Source organism: Gadus macrocephalus, chromosome 17, assembly GCF_031168955.1.
Source record: "Gadus macrocephalus chromosome 17, ASM3116895v1".
In the NCBI taxonomy this organism is placed as follows: domain Eukaryota; kingdom Metazoa; phylum Chordata; class Actinopteri; order Gadiformes; family Gadidae; genus Gadus; species Gadus macrocephalus.
The window spans coordinates 3279835-3295562 of record NC_082398.1 but is presented as its reverse complement, the minus strand read 5'-3'; the positions used below and the strand labels follow the sequence as shown (position 1 = coordinate 3295562).

General features: G+C 45.2%; 1 protein-coding gene across 6 annotated transcripts in view; it reads right to left on the bottom strand.

Moving 5' to 3' along the window:
• Positions 1-4645: 4645 nt before the first annotated feature.
• LOC132475582 (ELAV-like protein 2) overlaps positions 4646-15728 on the bottom strand; it is a 32014-nt gene continuing 20931 nt past the window's right edge. For 5 of the 6 annotated variants that reach the window (XM_060076793.1, XM_060076798.1, XM_060076791.1 and 2 more), the window contains exons 5-8: positions 12418-12571; positions 11600-11825; positions 9463-9501; positions 4646-6688 (exon numbers count right to left, since the gene is read on the bottom strand). In XM_060076793.1, the coding sequence (XP_059932776.1) occupies positions 6358-6688; positions 9463-9501; positions 11600-11825; positions 12418-12571 (750 nt within the window). In that variant the 3' untranslated portion in view covers positions 4646-6357. The remainder of the gene's footprint in view (positions 6689-9462; positions 9502-11599; positions 11826-12417; positions 12572-15728) is intronic. The other variant, XM_060076794.1, reaches the window with a different exon arrangement.

Here is a 15728-nt window from a genome sequence, read left to right as displayed (position 1 = left end):
GGGCTAAGTACTGGTCGGAGGATGGATCGCTTTCATTTCCTGCACTCGGGGGGGAAACCAACAGGAAGACAGGAAGGGGGAGTGTGGCCACGGCGGCAACCGGCTCCGCTTCGGATTCACAGAAATGTACAGGAGTAGAAACGTTTCCCAGCAGCCTCTGCTGTACTGTACTGTACTGCGGCGGTAGAAACCTTACTCACTTGCCTGCATGCAAATGCCTTTAAAAAGCCTTTTATCCTGCGTTCGAATGCAGAGGCAGGACGACAGCCGGAGCCGGCGATACAATCCACTTGACTTCGCCCGTTCTTCTTCCCCAACAAAGGCAGAGGGCCATGCTTGTCAATAGCAATCATAGGAGAGAAAAAGAGAGAGCGAGAGAGAGGCCATTTGTCCTTGAGATGAGAAGGTTTCCCCCCACTGAGAAACTCATCCTCATCTTCTCCAATTTCCAGAGGCAACAGACGGAGGCATGCATTCTTTGGCTCCGTCGCTTCCCTTGGAAAGATGAAGAGGAGACAAAGAATGACGAGGGGGGGGGGAGAGAGGGGAGAGAGAGAGAGAGGTAGATAGATAATAGAGATGCAGAGAGCGAGAGGAAGAGAAGGAAGCGGTTGTGTTGATTGCCAGTCCTTGTGCCAGGGGCCACCAAAGCCACTACTTTCAAAGCTTGTTCTCTGATTTTGTTTCTGTGTGTGTATCTGTGAGTGAATATCTGTGTGTGTGTGTGTCCATATCTGTTCGTTTGTGTGCATCTTTTAGTTAATATCCGTGTGTTTGTGTGACTATATGTATGCTTGTTTGTGTGAATATATGTGTGCATTACTGTGTGTCTGTTTGTGTATCTGTGTGCGTGCGTGCATACAGATTTCTCATCGCCTGCACTGCAAAATGAGAAATTACACGCTTTCCCCTGAACGTGATGGCTCTTCAGCCCGGCTATGGATTAGTTAAGGCTGTTACTCTAATCTGCAAGCAAACCCCCTCCTCCCCCACCGCCAGCACCACCACCACCCGGCACCCCCTGCTTCTTCTCTTTTCTTCGCAGCCTCATTACGAAACAGAGGTTGCCAAGGAGAAGGCAAGATGGCGGCGGGTCCCAGACGTGGTTAAACGATGCTATCCTACGACTCCTCCGACTGGAGCCAGAGACCGCGGTGACAGGATGCTTGGGTCGCCCGCCAAATCTTTCCCACCGCATAAGAAGATGATAAATGTTGATGTTAAGCGTCGAAATCCCATCAGGGGAAACCAAAACAAAACACAAACCGTGAAGAAGCAATGGATAGAGAACGCGTTAAGCCAACTACGACTGGTTGTCCAGAGTGATGCACGTTGTGGCGTCGGCGTTGGGTGAACGCATAACGGCGACATTTTACTAATTCGGCAACATGAACAGAAGGAAGGGCGTTGTTTTGCTGTAGTTATATGCAGTCGCCTGCTGCCTCCGTGACCAATCAACATCGGTCACGTCATCGCCACTTATTCCACCACAATCTGCGTGACAAGCAACGACAGGAGGGAGAGAGAGCGAGGGAGAGAGAGAGAGGTGGACAACGCTCGAAGGTATATCTGCAAAAGTATCGGCGACACTTGTCGAGCACCATTAAAAAAACAAAAAAACAGAATAGGCAGTCAAACAGGCACTCAACTCAAGCCTAATAGACCTAGAGCCCTTTTCATTTGAAGCGTTGAAGAGCATTTCAGTGGCGGTGCATTGAAGGATGGCTCCACAGAGGAGAATGGTAACCAGATCATCTTCATTATATCCTCATCATCCAAGGGCCTCCGACCCTTGATCAAATCACTCACTACGGTTCTGCTATTAAATACAACATAATTGCCCAAAAAAAACGTCATGTTCGAATTGGAACAAGGGTTGGAACTATCTGTGACCGTTCTTCCGCTGTGTGGATCTTCCATTTTCTCTAAAATTATATGAACTGTATTTGCTACTTTGCTAGAAATAAATCCGAGCTCTGTGTTAAACCCCTTGCATTGCTCAGGGAATCAAGCACAATTCTCCCAACTATTCAGATTCATGTTATATTTTAAAACCATGGATGGCATACAGGGCAACATCTTTTACTGCGAGATGTAAAAACATTTTTCAAATGTCTAAAAATCATATTTGTATAAATGCTACCCAACTAGAAAACTCATGTATAGCTCATGAACACCCAAAGTGTCCTTTGAAACACGAGTACCAGGTATCGCTGTGCGCTCTGCATCCTCTTGATTTCAGGGCCATGTCCGCGACGCGTGGCCGATGACACCCCGTCTTCTCAGACGTCTGCGTCAGCCAGGGCTCGAGGTGTGAGCCAGCCTCGAATATGTGCGACACGCAAGTGTCTTCCTCTCCTCGCTAACACGTTGGGTGAATGATTAGGAGAGAGGGGGCAGGGGAGAGGTTACAACTGTTAAAGTGTTATCTGGCTCGGAGCGTTCACGACCCAGGCGGAGCAGTAAGCCCAGAGTGGGATGACCCCCCCCAAAAGCCGTAATGTGAAGAAGTCAGTGGAGGTGCAGATGGTGAGATGCAAACTGGTCCCCGGAGTAACGGGAGAGCAACGAGACCACTTCATTTCAAAAGTGTATGAAATAGTTATTTGGATCTACTCTGAATGCCACTTATGCGCCCAAAATTAATGTACTTTATGAGATTGAAATTCAGATTGGACGACCCGACCTTTGCAACTTGGAGAAATAAGACTTTTAATGACAGTCCAGGGCTCCTCTTCGTGACCCGTCACTTTTGATCTAAATGCGATTTCAAATGTGGACTTTGCAGAAGGCAAGGTCACCACCACCACCAGCGAAGCGCCACTCACTTATTCAATATAAAAACTCATTCGCTTGCTGTTCATTTCTTGCACATCCATCTCGCAAGACACCACTGAGACTTGTGTGTGTGCTACGATTGTTTTCCCACAGTCTGACAAGATGAGTGACATGTGGTGAAGTCGAAAGGTATAAACAAGCAGGGAGATGTGAGGTTTGTTTTCCTGCAAACACCTGCAGCAGTATGGCAGTTTTAAAAACACTTAACACTCAATATATTGTTAATGTTAATCTCCGTCTCTGCACGGTGTTAATATTGGCGACGTTCTTCAGTATTGACATTCACTCTGCATCGACAATATTGGTGTCCCTAAATGCACGACATTATGCAGTATAAAAGATAGCACATTGTACCGTCTAACCACAAAACTAACTTTTCTCCTGAGCGCTGAGCATACAGGAACTTTCCGCGGGGGATGAGAGCATGTCTGTGTTAACACCTCTTCTAAAGTGAGCCGGGCGCTTCGGGAATTGCTCCAAAGTGTCAAGATAGAGTGCTTCAAGCGAAAAACAAGGCTTAAAAGAACTTCTAGACAAGGAACATATTGATGCGATTCAATCACTGGCCGATGCCCGACCTTCCAGTGTCCTTCAGGAGGACAAAGCTACGAGGGCTGCAGGATGGGTGTAGAGGGGAAGGGAGAGGGGGAGAGAGGGAGGGGTTGGAGTGCTCATCTAGATACAGAGGCCATTTTGACTTCAGAGGCTGTCTGTGTCCAGCAGCGCGAAAGATAAGGAAAATCGATGCAAAAAAAAATAAATAAACACAATTCCTTAACGGACGCATGTCAATGGAATCAACAGATGCTGTGTGTTCTACCGCTTTCTGCGGAAGGTTTTGGGACACTATGCAGCCGTACAGGAAACAAAAAAAGCGAAGGCTGTTCCTCCCAGAGTTCAGGGAAAACATTTCAGTGCACCAATATAATCTCCACTCCCGTAAGGTCTGAGAGAGCGTGAACGCAGCAACTGGAAAAGGTAAAAATGGAGCGAGCACAATAACGCAGAGACTACTTTGCTATTAAGGCTTTCTTTCAAGGAACCGTTGGGCCTGAATGAAAGATCTTTAAACGCACAGACATATTGGAGCGTAGATTACCAGGCTTTTAGAATTCTCTAGACCCGGTGCTTGAAAGTAGTACAGAGTAAAAAAACATTCATTTGAAGAACGGGACCGATTCACAAGAAGTGCATTGCCCTTCAACTTATTTATTCATGTACTTAACATGGAAAAATCCAAAGTATCTCAAACACAAAGTAAATAACATGTACATCTTTTAAATACTCAACTAAAGATAGATTCTATTTCAAAAATCGCTGTGAACCAAGTCAGACTGTACAACTTCAAATAAATAGGTCATTCTCACAATAAAGAATTGAAATATGAGGAGGGGGTACCGAAGGAAGATTATTTTCAGGCCGGACCGTCAGCCTCCAATCGGTCCATTACCCAAAATAAACCAAATTATTATATCAATTATATTAATATTCTCTTTTAAATGCTGAGGTCAGGCGTGAAAAAAAGCTCAACCCCTACCCTACAGCAGCAATCATTCACAGCTCAGAGTCCAGGGTAAACCTTCACAAGGATACCCAAAGAAGTAGTAAGAGACAAAGAAAAAGAAAGCATTGGCAAAGATAAATATATAATGCATAGCACACTGCTCATCTTTAGGGGAAGCATGACTAATAGTCGTGTTTAAATACCAAGCAGGACTCCGGTGCAGTACTCAGGGCATCCGAGGCTCGTAGCTAGCCCCCCCTGTCGTTCAGAAGTCCCTCCGTACGTTTTGCACTCACGGCCCTGGAAACCACTTCTTCGTACTTCCCCGAAGTGAATAAAGCAATATACACTTACGATTTTTTTTTTTTTTTTTTTGAAGACAGGTTATATGCATTACGTAGATATGAAAAAGGTAATCAAATATTTCAAAACTGTGGTTTATATCCATTCTTCACCACATAAATATATATCTATAGTGTTTATATATAAAAAAAGAAAACAAAAAGAAAACAAATCTGTCTATAGATTAATACCTTTATACGAAGCAAGACTATCTACAAACAAAAACAACCAACATATGATGCACTGCAATGCGAGTCCATTGGACAACAGATCAAGTCTTTCAAAGGTAACATTCAACGTAAAAACAAAAAGGCAATAACCCAAACGAAAACTATACTTCACAGACTCGTTTAAGAGGGAAAAACAAGAAGCACTTTGCAATGAAGTCCAAAAAACAAAACCTAAAAAGAAAGATGGGTCAAATACTCAACATAAACTTATTTACATAGCTCTTAGCCAAGAAGATAATCCATTCAATGCGTTAATCAAACTAGTTTTCTCAAGCCTCAAGCGGCCCATTCATTGTCCTCCTTAGTCTTCCATACAAAGCCGGTAAAAACTCTTCAAGTCGCCATCAAGACACAAATCAGCCTAATGTTTAAAGCGCACCGATTGGCAGCCTTCCACTGATTCTCACACTCCTTAAAGATAGTAACACTTTTTTGAAGAAGAATTTTGCATGCACTTTTTTGCGAATAAACCTTTGTATTATTATTCTTTAAGTGTGTGTTTTCCAAATTGAATCGGAAAGAGAGTCGCTAGTCACGCGACAACCGGAATGACGGGACAACTCACGGATGGTTTTACAAATGAACCCAGCGTTGCCATGGAGTCTAGAATCTGAAGGTAATACAAAGATCTCAAAAGGTATCTTTAACGGCATAAGTCTCCCCAGAAATGTCGACCATGGCAAACGTTCTGGTAAAGTTCAAAAGCCCACAAGGTGTCATATGAAGATATTTCTAAAGTATCGAAGTCAAAATATTTTGCTCCAGGTCCAGTAAAAAGTTTCTCCAAATTTTTCTTTTTATAAAAATAGATGCTTTTTAAACCCACATCAAAGAGGTTCTCAGCTCTTTGGCAAGGTACTGCTTTAAGAATTTTTTTGTCTTTTCTTATTAATTTTACAATAACATTATGCAGCCAACCAATAACCAACTGATATTACAAGAAACTAAATACTTACAAAAAACGATATTGCAAAATGTTCAAACGAAACACTTGCTAACCACAGAAGGCGTAAACGCACCTAAGGCAAATTAGGACACAATACAAAGAAAATCACTACACAAAGCCTTACAAGACTTACGGATTCAAAGCATAGGCGCAACAAAATGACAAAAATGTAATAACTAACATTTTAGAAGGTCCATCTGTAGACAGCAAGAGAATGCAACATCACAGGCAGAAATACCTGCAGTATTTTTTTCCTGTTTCAACATAAAGTATACCAAGTTCCAAAGCGCAGCAATGAAGAAAAAACGAAATATCGAAAACAAATCAAACCACACCGGACGCCAAATTCGCTTACCCTTCGTAACACTGATTTACAAAGATTCTTTCTTTTTTACTAATGTAGAAAGTTTACGGCGAGAACGTTTTCCATTTTCCTGTTTCTCCTTTTTTCCCGCGGTTTTCTAGAAACAATCCGACCGGAGGGGGGGGGGGGGGGATTAGGCTTTGTGCGTTTTGTTGGTCTTGAACGAGACCTGCAGTACTCGGTCCCCCAGGCGGTAGCCGTTCAAGCTGGCGATGGCCACCGCCGCCTCGTCGTAGTTAGTCATGGTGACAAAACCAAATCCTTTGCACTTGCTCGTGTTAAAGTCGCGGATGACCTTGACGTTGGTCACCGCCCCAAACGGCCCGAACATCTGCCACAGGATGCTCTCGTCGGCGTCGGGCGCCAGGTTGTAGACGAAGATGCACCAGCCGGTGCCGGCGTGCCCCGGGATGTTGATGCCAGCCAGGCTGGTCACCCCGTCGATGGCCATGGGCGAGAACCTGCTGTGGAGACACAACACAACGGGGGTTCAACACGCGGCCGCCAGGGACAGCGGGCCGGGGTGTTACTGGAGACGGGGGATCACGCGCAACAGGGTCAATGCAATCTGACAAACCGAGAGACGGCCGGGCGGGGCAGTGCGCTGGAGCCGCGAAAGCGCTCCGATGTATTTTTAAAAACGCCGGATATGTCGGAGATACTTGTTGGCAGGATGACGTATTTATTTTTTTCCCTGACGAATGTATTTATAAAGTTGGCCTTGTCATACGCAAGTTGCGCAGGGTTTAATGTTTAAAAAGACAGGGTACCCGACGGGGTGAGCCCACAGGTTTTAAATATCCATGTCTGTTCTAAATTATGCATTTCAATTAGTATCCTACGCCAACGCGGCTCGGCCGCGTTTGCGAAACCGGATCGGGCGGAAAACCGGTGGGACGAAACAGGAAAACAAAAACAGGACAATAATATCACATCACAGGGATAGGCCCAATCTGAGGCTAAAGCAGTTTGGGGAGAAGTAAAAAAAAAAAAAAGGGACGTGTAGGGGAAGGCCATGAATTATTGGCGCCCGTGTCGCAGAAGATTATGTGCTCCAGTTGGCGTCTCGGGAACATCCGCCATGACAGGTAAACTACCAGCATCAAGGGAGCTGGGATCGCGAGGAGTGAGAGAGAGGAAGCGGTGGAGCGCTCTCTCCCTCTCTCTCTCTCTCTACCTCTTCCTCTCTAGCAGGGCTCCAGAGTGCGCCTAATTTGGGCGCACATGCGCCTAGAATTCGGGTGCGACTGAAAATGTATCTGGTATATGTATCTGGTATAATTATTATTATTTATTTTTTTACAGAGCAGTCCATTCATAATATTGTAATAACCACGGAAGAGGCAGTGAATGAAGTATTGATTACACAGCGATTTATTAGACACCTAATAAACCGTTGGAACACGCAAGACCGGTAACAATAGAAACGCCGGGAAACAAACCCGCGAAGCCCAATCCAGGGGCCTGTACTACGAAGCTCGATTAGAGGGTTAGCGAGGTATGTTGAGCTGAAAGCCTGGGTTAGCTGTACCATGAAAGTCGATCTCTTTAAGCGTCGCTGTATCACCATGGTGACTTGCGCTCTCAACCAAACCTGGTCGGGAGCAGCTTTTCAGCGAGTCTACCTGGAGATCGGCTACTTATATCGGCGTGCGCAGCTTCCTAGCCCCTCCTCCGATAATGGCGTCACCATTTGTGGGTGTTCCCATGGACCTCGACGCACTTATCGTACAGGCGTCTCTCCGGAGACAGAGGGTTTTTCGGGACAGAACCGATCCCTTGGCATTGTCTGACGATATTCTTTATGAGAGATACAGATTCGGCATTTATTTAATGGTCAAGATATTATTAATCAATGGCGTAAATAACGACGGTGCAACCAGTGCAGCTGCCCGGGTTGCCCCCCCCCCTCAACAACTCAGCACAAGGCATGCACGATCCAACCCCCCCCCGTCCGTCCGTCCGTCAACAACTCAGCGCAAGGCAGGCACGGTCTAACCCCCCCCCCCCTCAACAACTCAAAACTGCACCATAAATACGTGTGGGTGCACCCAAATTCAAAATTTAGGCACACCAGTGCACCCAAGGAAAAAGTTAGTCTGGAGCCCTGTCTAGTCCGTGAGAGAGAGAGTCCACCACCGTAGCGGTGGTGGACTCTACCTCTTCCTCCCTCTCCTCTCCGTCTCTCCTATCTCGCTCCCCAGTGACGGAGCCTTGAAGGGAAGAAAAGGATTGAAGTTCAATAACGCTCAGGGAAGGAATTCTGTGAAAGCTCGGTGCTGGCAAATTGCCGGTCCAGTGGTTCCTGGGAAGGGCCTGACGCAACAGGGGCTGAAACGGAACGGGCGGCCTGCATCAGAGCTGACGGGGGGGGGGGGGGTAAGGGAAAAAGACTGGGGGAATTGGAGGCAATTTAGTGCAATAGCGTGTAAGAAGTGGCAAGAAACTTGACATTTGATCCGGGACATTGCCGTCTATTGTTTTAATTTCAATTGGATAAAGAGCAGGCGAAGGAAGCGAACGCGGTTTTTCAACTTGGCGAAAAGCTCCGGGATTTGCTGCTAGACTCGAGCATATCAAAATGGATGGATTTGTTTGTATCCATCGTGTGTTTGCAGAGGGAGTCAGAAGTGTTTAGGTTGGAATATGGGTGGATGTCAAATGTGTCAAATGTGAGTCATTCCACACACACACACACACTTGTTTGAAACAAAAACACACTGGTTTCTCTCATCTTCTGCAGCTTCTTGTTATACCGAGGACAATAATGTAGTCATAGTTGTATAGCTCCCACTTTGCTTTTATTATTTAAGAGACCGGTATTGCAAGCTGCTGGAAAAGACAGACAATCAGCTGTAAAGGTCTCTTAGACTTGGGTCGGAAAAGGAAATTAATAAATTTAGCTTTGACGCAATAAAATCAAATATTGCAAGATAAAAAATATATCACCAGTGTTTAGACCAAGATTTAACATTTTCAATGAATACATAATCTGAGCCTTCCGCAGGCCAGAATTGAGGTTAGGAAAACTGGAGACTAATATGCTTTTTAAAGAGTGTTGGGTATAAATGAGGCAGAATTGATATTGAAAAGGCTGCATATCTCTTTATACTGGACTGACTGATGCCATTGGCACTGCCGACTAAATGGGTCTGATCCGTCAGAGATAAAGAGAACCGTCTTGAGCAAGAATACCGTTAATTTGAATATGTCGGAAATGCGTGTGGTGAGAACGTACCTTTTGACGCCGTAGGCCATGTTTAGCAGATTGTCCAACCTGAAACCACAAAACAAACCACAGGTTAGTTCCTTGCCACGCACCTCGTCGTCTATTAAATCAGTGCACACATTTTTGTGCGGCATCGGAAGCTTCGGATACAAACAAAGTCAATCACGCGCTAGAATACCCTTCTGGATTGTTCGTCTGGTGTTTTCCAACAACATTTCATAAGCACAATGGAGTGTGTATATGAGCCACCGAACCCCAAAACAGTTATCTGTTTTACCATCAAAGGCATATTTGGTTGAGAGTTGCCAGTGTAAATAATTCAGCTAATACAAGTGATGATCATACAGTCATTCATGCAATGTGAAAGGGGTTCCCGCCACTAAATCCCAAACTACTCAGCAGCGGTGGTGTGGTCCCTGATCCCTCTACGGGGGTCCGGGGGCATGCCCCCCCTGGCCGAATTTTTTTTGTACCCTTTACATTGGAATGCATGAATCTGGTGCACTTTGAGAGGAGAATATGCACTTAAACCCTATTCAAACAGTCCTGTGTATTACTGTAGATGGGATTATTGGTGTTGTAACTTTGCCTTTTGTGTCTTCATTTACAGATTTTTTTATTTTTGTATAGTAATATTTAAACAAAAAATGCCACAACGCAAATATAATTTGCACAATTTATTTACAGATTTTTGCCTAATGCTTAAACACTAAACATGGTTGCTATGCCCAAAGCATAACTGTTTTTTACATAAGACACTTTGTTCAAAAATGAAAACTCCTGCAACAATGGGCAAAACGCATATTTTTAAATTATAAACCTAACTAAAATTTGAAAAGAACACAGACTCACACACATGAAAAATAAAAAATAAAGCTAATTGAATACCAATCAGTGTGAGCCTTAGCACTACAAATAGACCTCAGGTGAGCTCAGCTCCTTTGTGAGACAGTGAGAGTCAGGGGAAGAGGACAAGAGAGCGATGATAAGCTTGTTATTGCTTAAAACACTTCTTCTTAGTCTTGGGAGTCAAAAAGTGATGAGATAAAATAAATATAAGTTATACATAATAGAAACTATTCATGATCTTTTAAGAAGTCCTTAGGTTTTTTCCCTGCATTTATGCTAATGACCACATGCTTACAGGCGATTAGCATAAATCCCTAACTAAAATACGCGATGAAAACAGATTTTATATGGCAATAAAGAACAACATCGGATCCAACAGTATGGATTCATTTTTCAAAGTTCCCGAAAATACCAAGGCTATAAATTCCTGACTGGATATAAGCTCCTGTAAAGGATATGAGTGATCCCAAAAAGAGCGACAACACGCACACACACACACACACACACAGGCCTACACACACACACACAATACTAGAGGAAAAACGGCACGGAGGTTGCGGTTTATAGATGCAATAAAATGATTGGGCTCAGAGGGTTTTTAACACTGGTGGTCATGTAGCGACACATTTTAGCAACTTACTTTCTCTCTCTCTCTCTCTCTCTCTCTCTGTGTCTGTCTGTGTCTCTCTCTCTATGTCTCTCTTTCCTTCTTTCTTCGATCTTCCGCTTCACTCGCTACTGCTAGAATCAATGTAACTTTGCAACCGTGTAGGGTAGCCTACTGCAAACAACTGCCACACTCGCTGTGTATTTTTCTTCTTTGATGTTGGTTACGTGACGATGTGCCGCGTGCTGCGCAATTGACGTTACGCGCTGTAGATTTTCTAAAAGGAGCTACGTATAAAAAAAAATAATAATTAGGAGAAGGATTTTTATTGCAGCGGCGGAGAAAATTCAGCAGCGGCGGCGCGCCGCTGCTGTGGGAACGTGGGGGAAACACTGTACTCAGTCCCTAGTCGTACCAGGAGCCAGCACCATCCCTGCTCCTAGTACCCTCAACACACACACACACACACCCCCAACTCATCCACACGTCTGGGGGCCGGGGCCACAACGCATCCACATGTCTGGGGCCCGGGGCCCCAACTCATCCACACGTCTGGGGGCCGGCCCCCAATACATCCGTACGTCTGGGGGCCCTACCACATCCATACGTCTGGGGGCCCTACCACATCCATACCTCTAGGGGCCCCGACACATTCATACGTCCGGGGGCCGGGCCCCTCACACTCTGTACCTGAAGCGCTGGGCCTGCTGCGCCAGGGGCCCCGGGTACCTCCGGTTGGGCGACTGGTAGAGCTGGGAGAGCAGCGCCTGGCTGGTCTTCTGGCTGGGGTTGTTGGCGAACTTGACGGTGATGGGCTCCGTTGCTCCTGGCGGCTTCTGACAGTTGAGGCCCTTGATGGCCTCCTCTGCCTCGATGCGCCGGTCGAAGCGAATGAAGCCCACCCCGCGGGAGACTCCTGGGGAGAAGGCATGGTCACTGTCACCGCGTCCAGGACACGCTGGATTAAGGGCTGAAGCCAGCTTGAGGGCTGACGCTAGCTTGCGAGCTAACGCTAGCTTGCGAGCTAACGCTAGCTTGCGAGCTAACGCTAGCTTGCGAGCTAAAACTAGCGGAGGTTTGGTTCACCTCGTCGGTAACAGGGTTAACGCCACGCGGCTCAGTGAGAAAATAGTGTTTATTCAAACTCAAACCTTCAGTGAATCAATCAAAACGCAAATAATGGACGTTTTGAGAGTATGGGAAATGTCACAAGGGCCTACCCAGACGCAACACAACTGACAATACAAACACCTGCACACGTAGAAAGGCAACAAGCATTTACTTTCTGTTCTAAATAACTCTGAATGCGACATCTCCCAAAAGAGTTTCAGCATGACTGAACACAGTTGGAGAGTTAAGGGGTCGTGTCACACAGAGCGCAACCTTTTCAAAACACTCCGCTACTCAAAGTTAGAAAATGTACCGTCCTTTTAACCTTGGGCGCCATGGAGACAGATAGAGAGGTATTCAGAGGGAGACAGAACACAAAACACGGATGGTCTCCTCACCAGTCACTTGGTCCACCAGGATGCGTGAGGTAATGATGCGGCCGTACTGGGAGAACAGCTGCTCCAGCTCCTTCTGAGTCATGGTCTTCGGCAAACCACTGACGTATAAATTTGCATCTCTGATCGAGGCTGAGCTTGGACGCGCATAGGAAACCTGCAGGAACAGAGCGAGACGGAGAGAGTGGGAGAGGGAGAGAGGAGCGATGAAGATCAGGCAGTGTACCAGGGGATCCCTCATGCCCCAGAAGACCGGCTCTAAATTAAGAACCACTATTGTAAAACTTCCACATCGGCAAATACGGTGTTCAAGTCAATCAATGGGAATGCTCTCTCAGCCTGACTCTTTGTATGACGGCCGGGGCTGTGCGTGCAGAGGCACTCATAGGAGTGAGTCACAGGCAGTAAAAGTGTGGTCACTTCCACTGCTGAAGACAACGGACATTGCCACAGGAGCAGTAAAAATATTAGCTAGCGAAACAGGCAATCAAGCTCAACATCTGTGGAGCACGCACAACGTAAATGTGCAGCACAATTATTTTCCACTACGCAGAGTCCAACCTCCCCATCCGAGCCACTCTGCACGTCTCGTGCATTTCATCTGATAAATAACCTACATTTAAATATCTCTGTTCACACCAAATTTCTCTTTCTAAACAGTTTTCAGAACCACCTCTGGACGGAGTGAACGTCACTTCCAATGCAGATTGATGAGGGACCGATCTGGACAGAATCCCTGGCAGGAGCATTGACAAGACTCATGCTTAGCCGATAAGTCACGGGTCATCAGCCTGGATTAAGCAAAGGCGCAAATGAGTGTCATTTGGCATCATATCCAAAGCCGTACACCATTCTTAGCCTACTCGTACAACTCAATACAACGGACCTGCCATGTCTGGTCGTTAACCCCTTCGTCTCCTACGCCTAGCTCCTATGAGTCGAGGATTCAACACGGAGCTCCACGTTACTCAAAGCAACGTAAACCGGTGCTCACCCTAACCCTACTGGACTCCATGAGGCTGTGCGTGCGCATATCAAGCAGGGATCTCTCAGGAGCCGCATCTAAACAGGCCGAGACCAGTGTGAGTGTGCTGAGCAATTTGCGGAAAAGGATTGAGAACGGTTTCTGAATCTAGATGCATTCTGGAATGAGATACGGTTGTAGGATCTACATTTACGTTTAGCAAATGCTTTTATCCAAAGCGACTTACAATAAGTACATCTGTCAGAAGTAAGAAACAATAATTCGCTGTCGGTACTAACAGCAAGGATGTTCATAGAATCAAGTACCAAGCACTAACTATCGCTAGGTTACCCCATCCCCGTATACAACAAAGATGGCTAGGATACGATGCTACTCAATTCTAAATACAATTTTTCAAGTGTAAAGGGTTTAGCTGTTGTTCTTGTGTACACAGGAATCAGGATCTGTGTCTAAACAAAGGGAAACGGTGGCTGCACAGACCAAGCCCAAAGTCACTTCTACCTAGCAGCAAGAGGACAACAGGAGATGATTGAGACTGACAGGGCTGTCAGCCAGAGGATCCTTCCAGGCCTTCTCAAAGGTGGAGGTCAAGCCTTCAGATAACGGCTAATCGCTCTGACAGTTTGTTTTCAGATGGTGAGACAGAAAGGCTATTGTTATATGTAAAAACATTACATAATGGATACAAAAAAAAAGTGGTCAAGAGAGAAACTGAAGCCACGTTGAAGTGCAGTTACAGAGTGTAATGGATTATAACAGTTTAATGATAATACCATCTGGGTCTTTTAAAGGTCAATACTTCTTTTTTATTTTTTTTAATACTACAACAAACAACTACGCTAGTTCATTCTTGTAAAACATAATGGTAATAGTACAATTGATAAAAGTGTTCAATATGTTATGTCCGTTTTCAGCATATTGAACAACCTAAAACACCACATGGTGGTGGCTAAACCTGACTCACTACATTGTTCCGACCATCGCGCCTATTGTTCTTAAAAGGGGAACCCACCCTCTCCCCCTGACTGCAGACCCTTCAATTCAGTTACCATCAGCGGAGAACCGGTGCGATCAGCAGGTGACCGGGGAACCCCAACAGCCAATCAGAGGCGATGCGATCGATGGCGTGTGTTTAACCTACAGAGCGCCGTCTAGTTAAAAAAAAGTGTTCTATGTGGGGGGCTGCGGTTCTCCTTTGGGGGAACACAAGCTGTGCATTTGTTTCAGAAGCAACTAAAAACAGTAAAGACACGCATGAACGTGTCAGGATTTTCAATTCAAATGCAAATCGTGTTGCCGTCTCGCAGCACAGCAAAAAAAAGGGGTGAAACTGGCACACGTGCGCGCAATCTCGTCAAACACTCTCATTCCACTCTGTTCCACATCGGCTGCAACAGGGATGGTACTGTAAACTGCGATACAAATGTTACCATTATCATTTCAAATAAAATTATTATCGCGGTGGATAACCGCGCCCACGGTAGGGGTGTGCCAAATAATCGTCATGACGATGCATCGCGATTCTAATTTTCACGATCTACTGCATCGATTGTTGACGCCAAGAATCGATTATTAATTTTTTTATTTTTTATTTTTTATTTTTTTTTTTAATAGTTTTATAAAGCCTATTCACTTTTTGTGGAATCAGTTTGTCCTCTTATGTTTATGAAATTATATTGTTGTTATAATGGCAGCTACTTCCAAAAGGGGAAATGTTTGAATGTTTTCATTTCATTGGTTTAAAGGACCACTGAGGCCATGTAAACGGCACTGATTATCCTTATTTTGTTATTTTAAGTTTTATAGATCCTTAGCACTTCTTGTCAGTGTATCCAGTAATAGTCGTTTCAATAAATACAGCTATGTATGAATTGAGTTGCTTTGAGTTATCAATTGAACACACTATCCAGATCATACACAGCCAGTCAGCCACTGGTAATGGCTTAATTTTTTTTTAACAGTGTTCAGTGAAAATTCGCAATGCATCGCAATAATTCAAGTATCGCGATGCATCGTGATAGAATCGCATCGTGGCATGTGAATCGTGATACGAATCGAATCGTGACTTCTTTGGCAATACCCACCCCTAGCCCACGGTGTGGAAACCGTGTGCTTAAATCCACCCCATCGCTTCATCCGAGTCTCCTGAAATTGCCTCACAGGCACACTGTGAGGTGTGCCTAACCCTACAACATAATGTTTTTACGTTTCGATTCAGTTGGAATCATGGCGGAAGGAGACGACAGCGCTCAAGACATCCATCAGCCTAGGGTATCTGCAGGTTTCAGCAAGTCAAATTTAAGACTTTTTAAGACCTTTATAATACCAC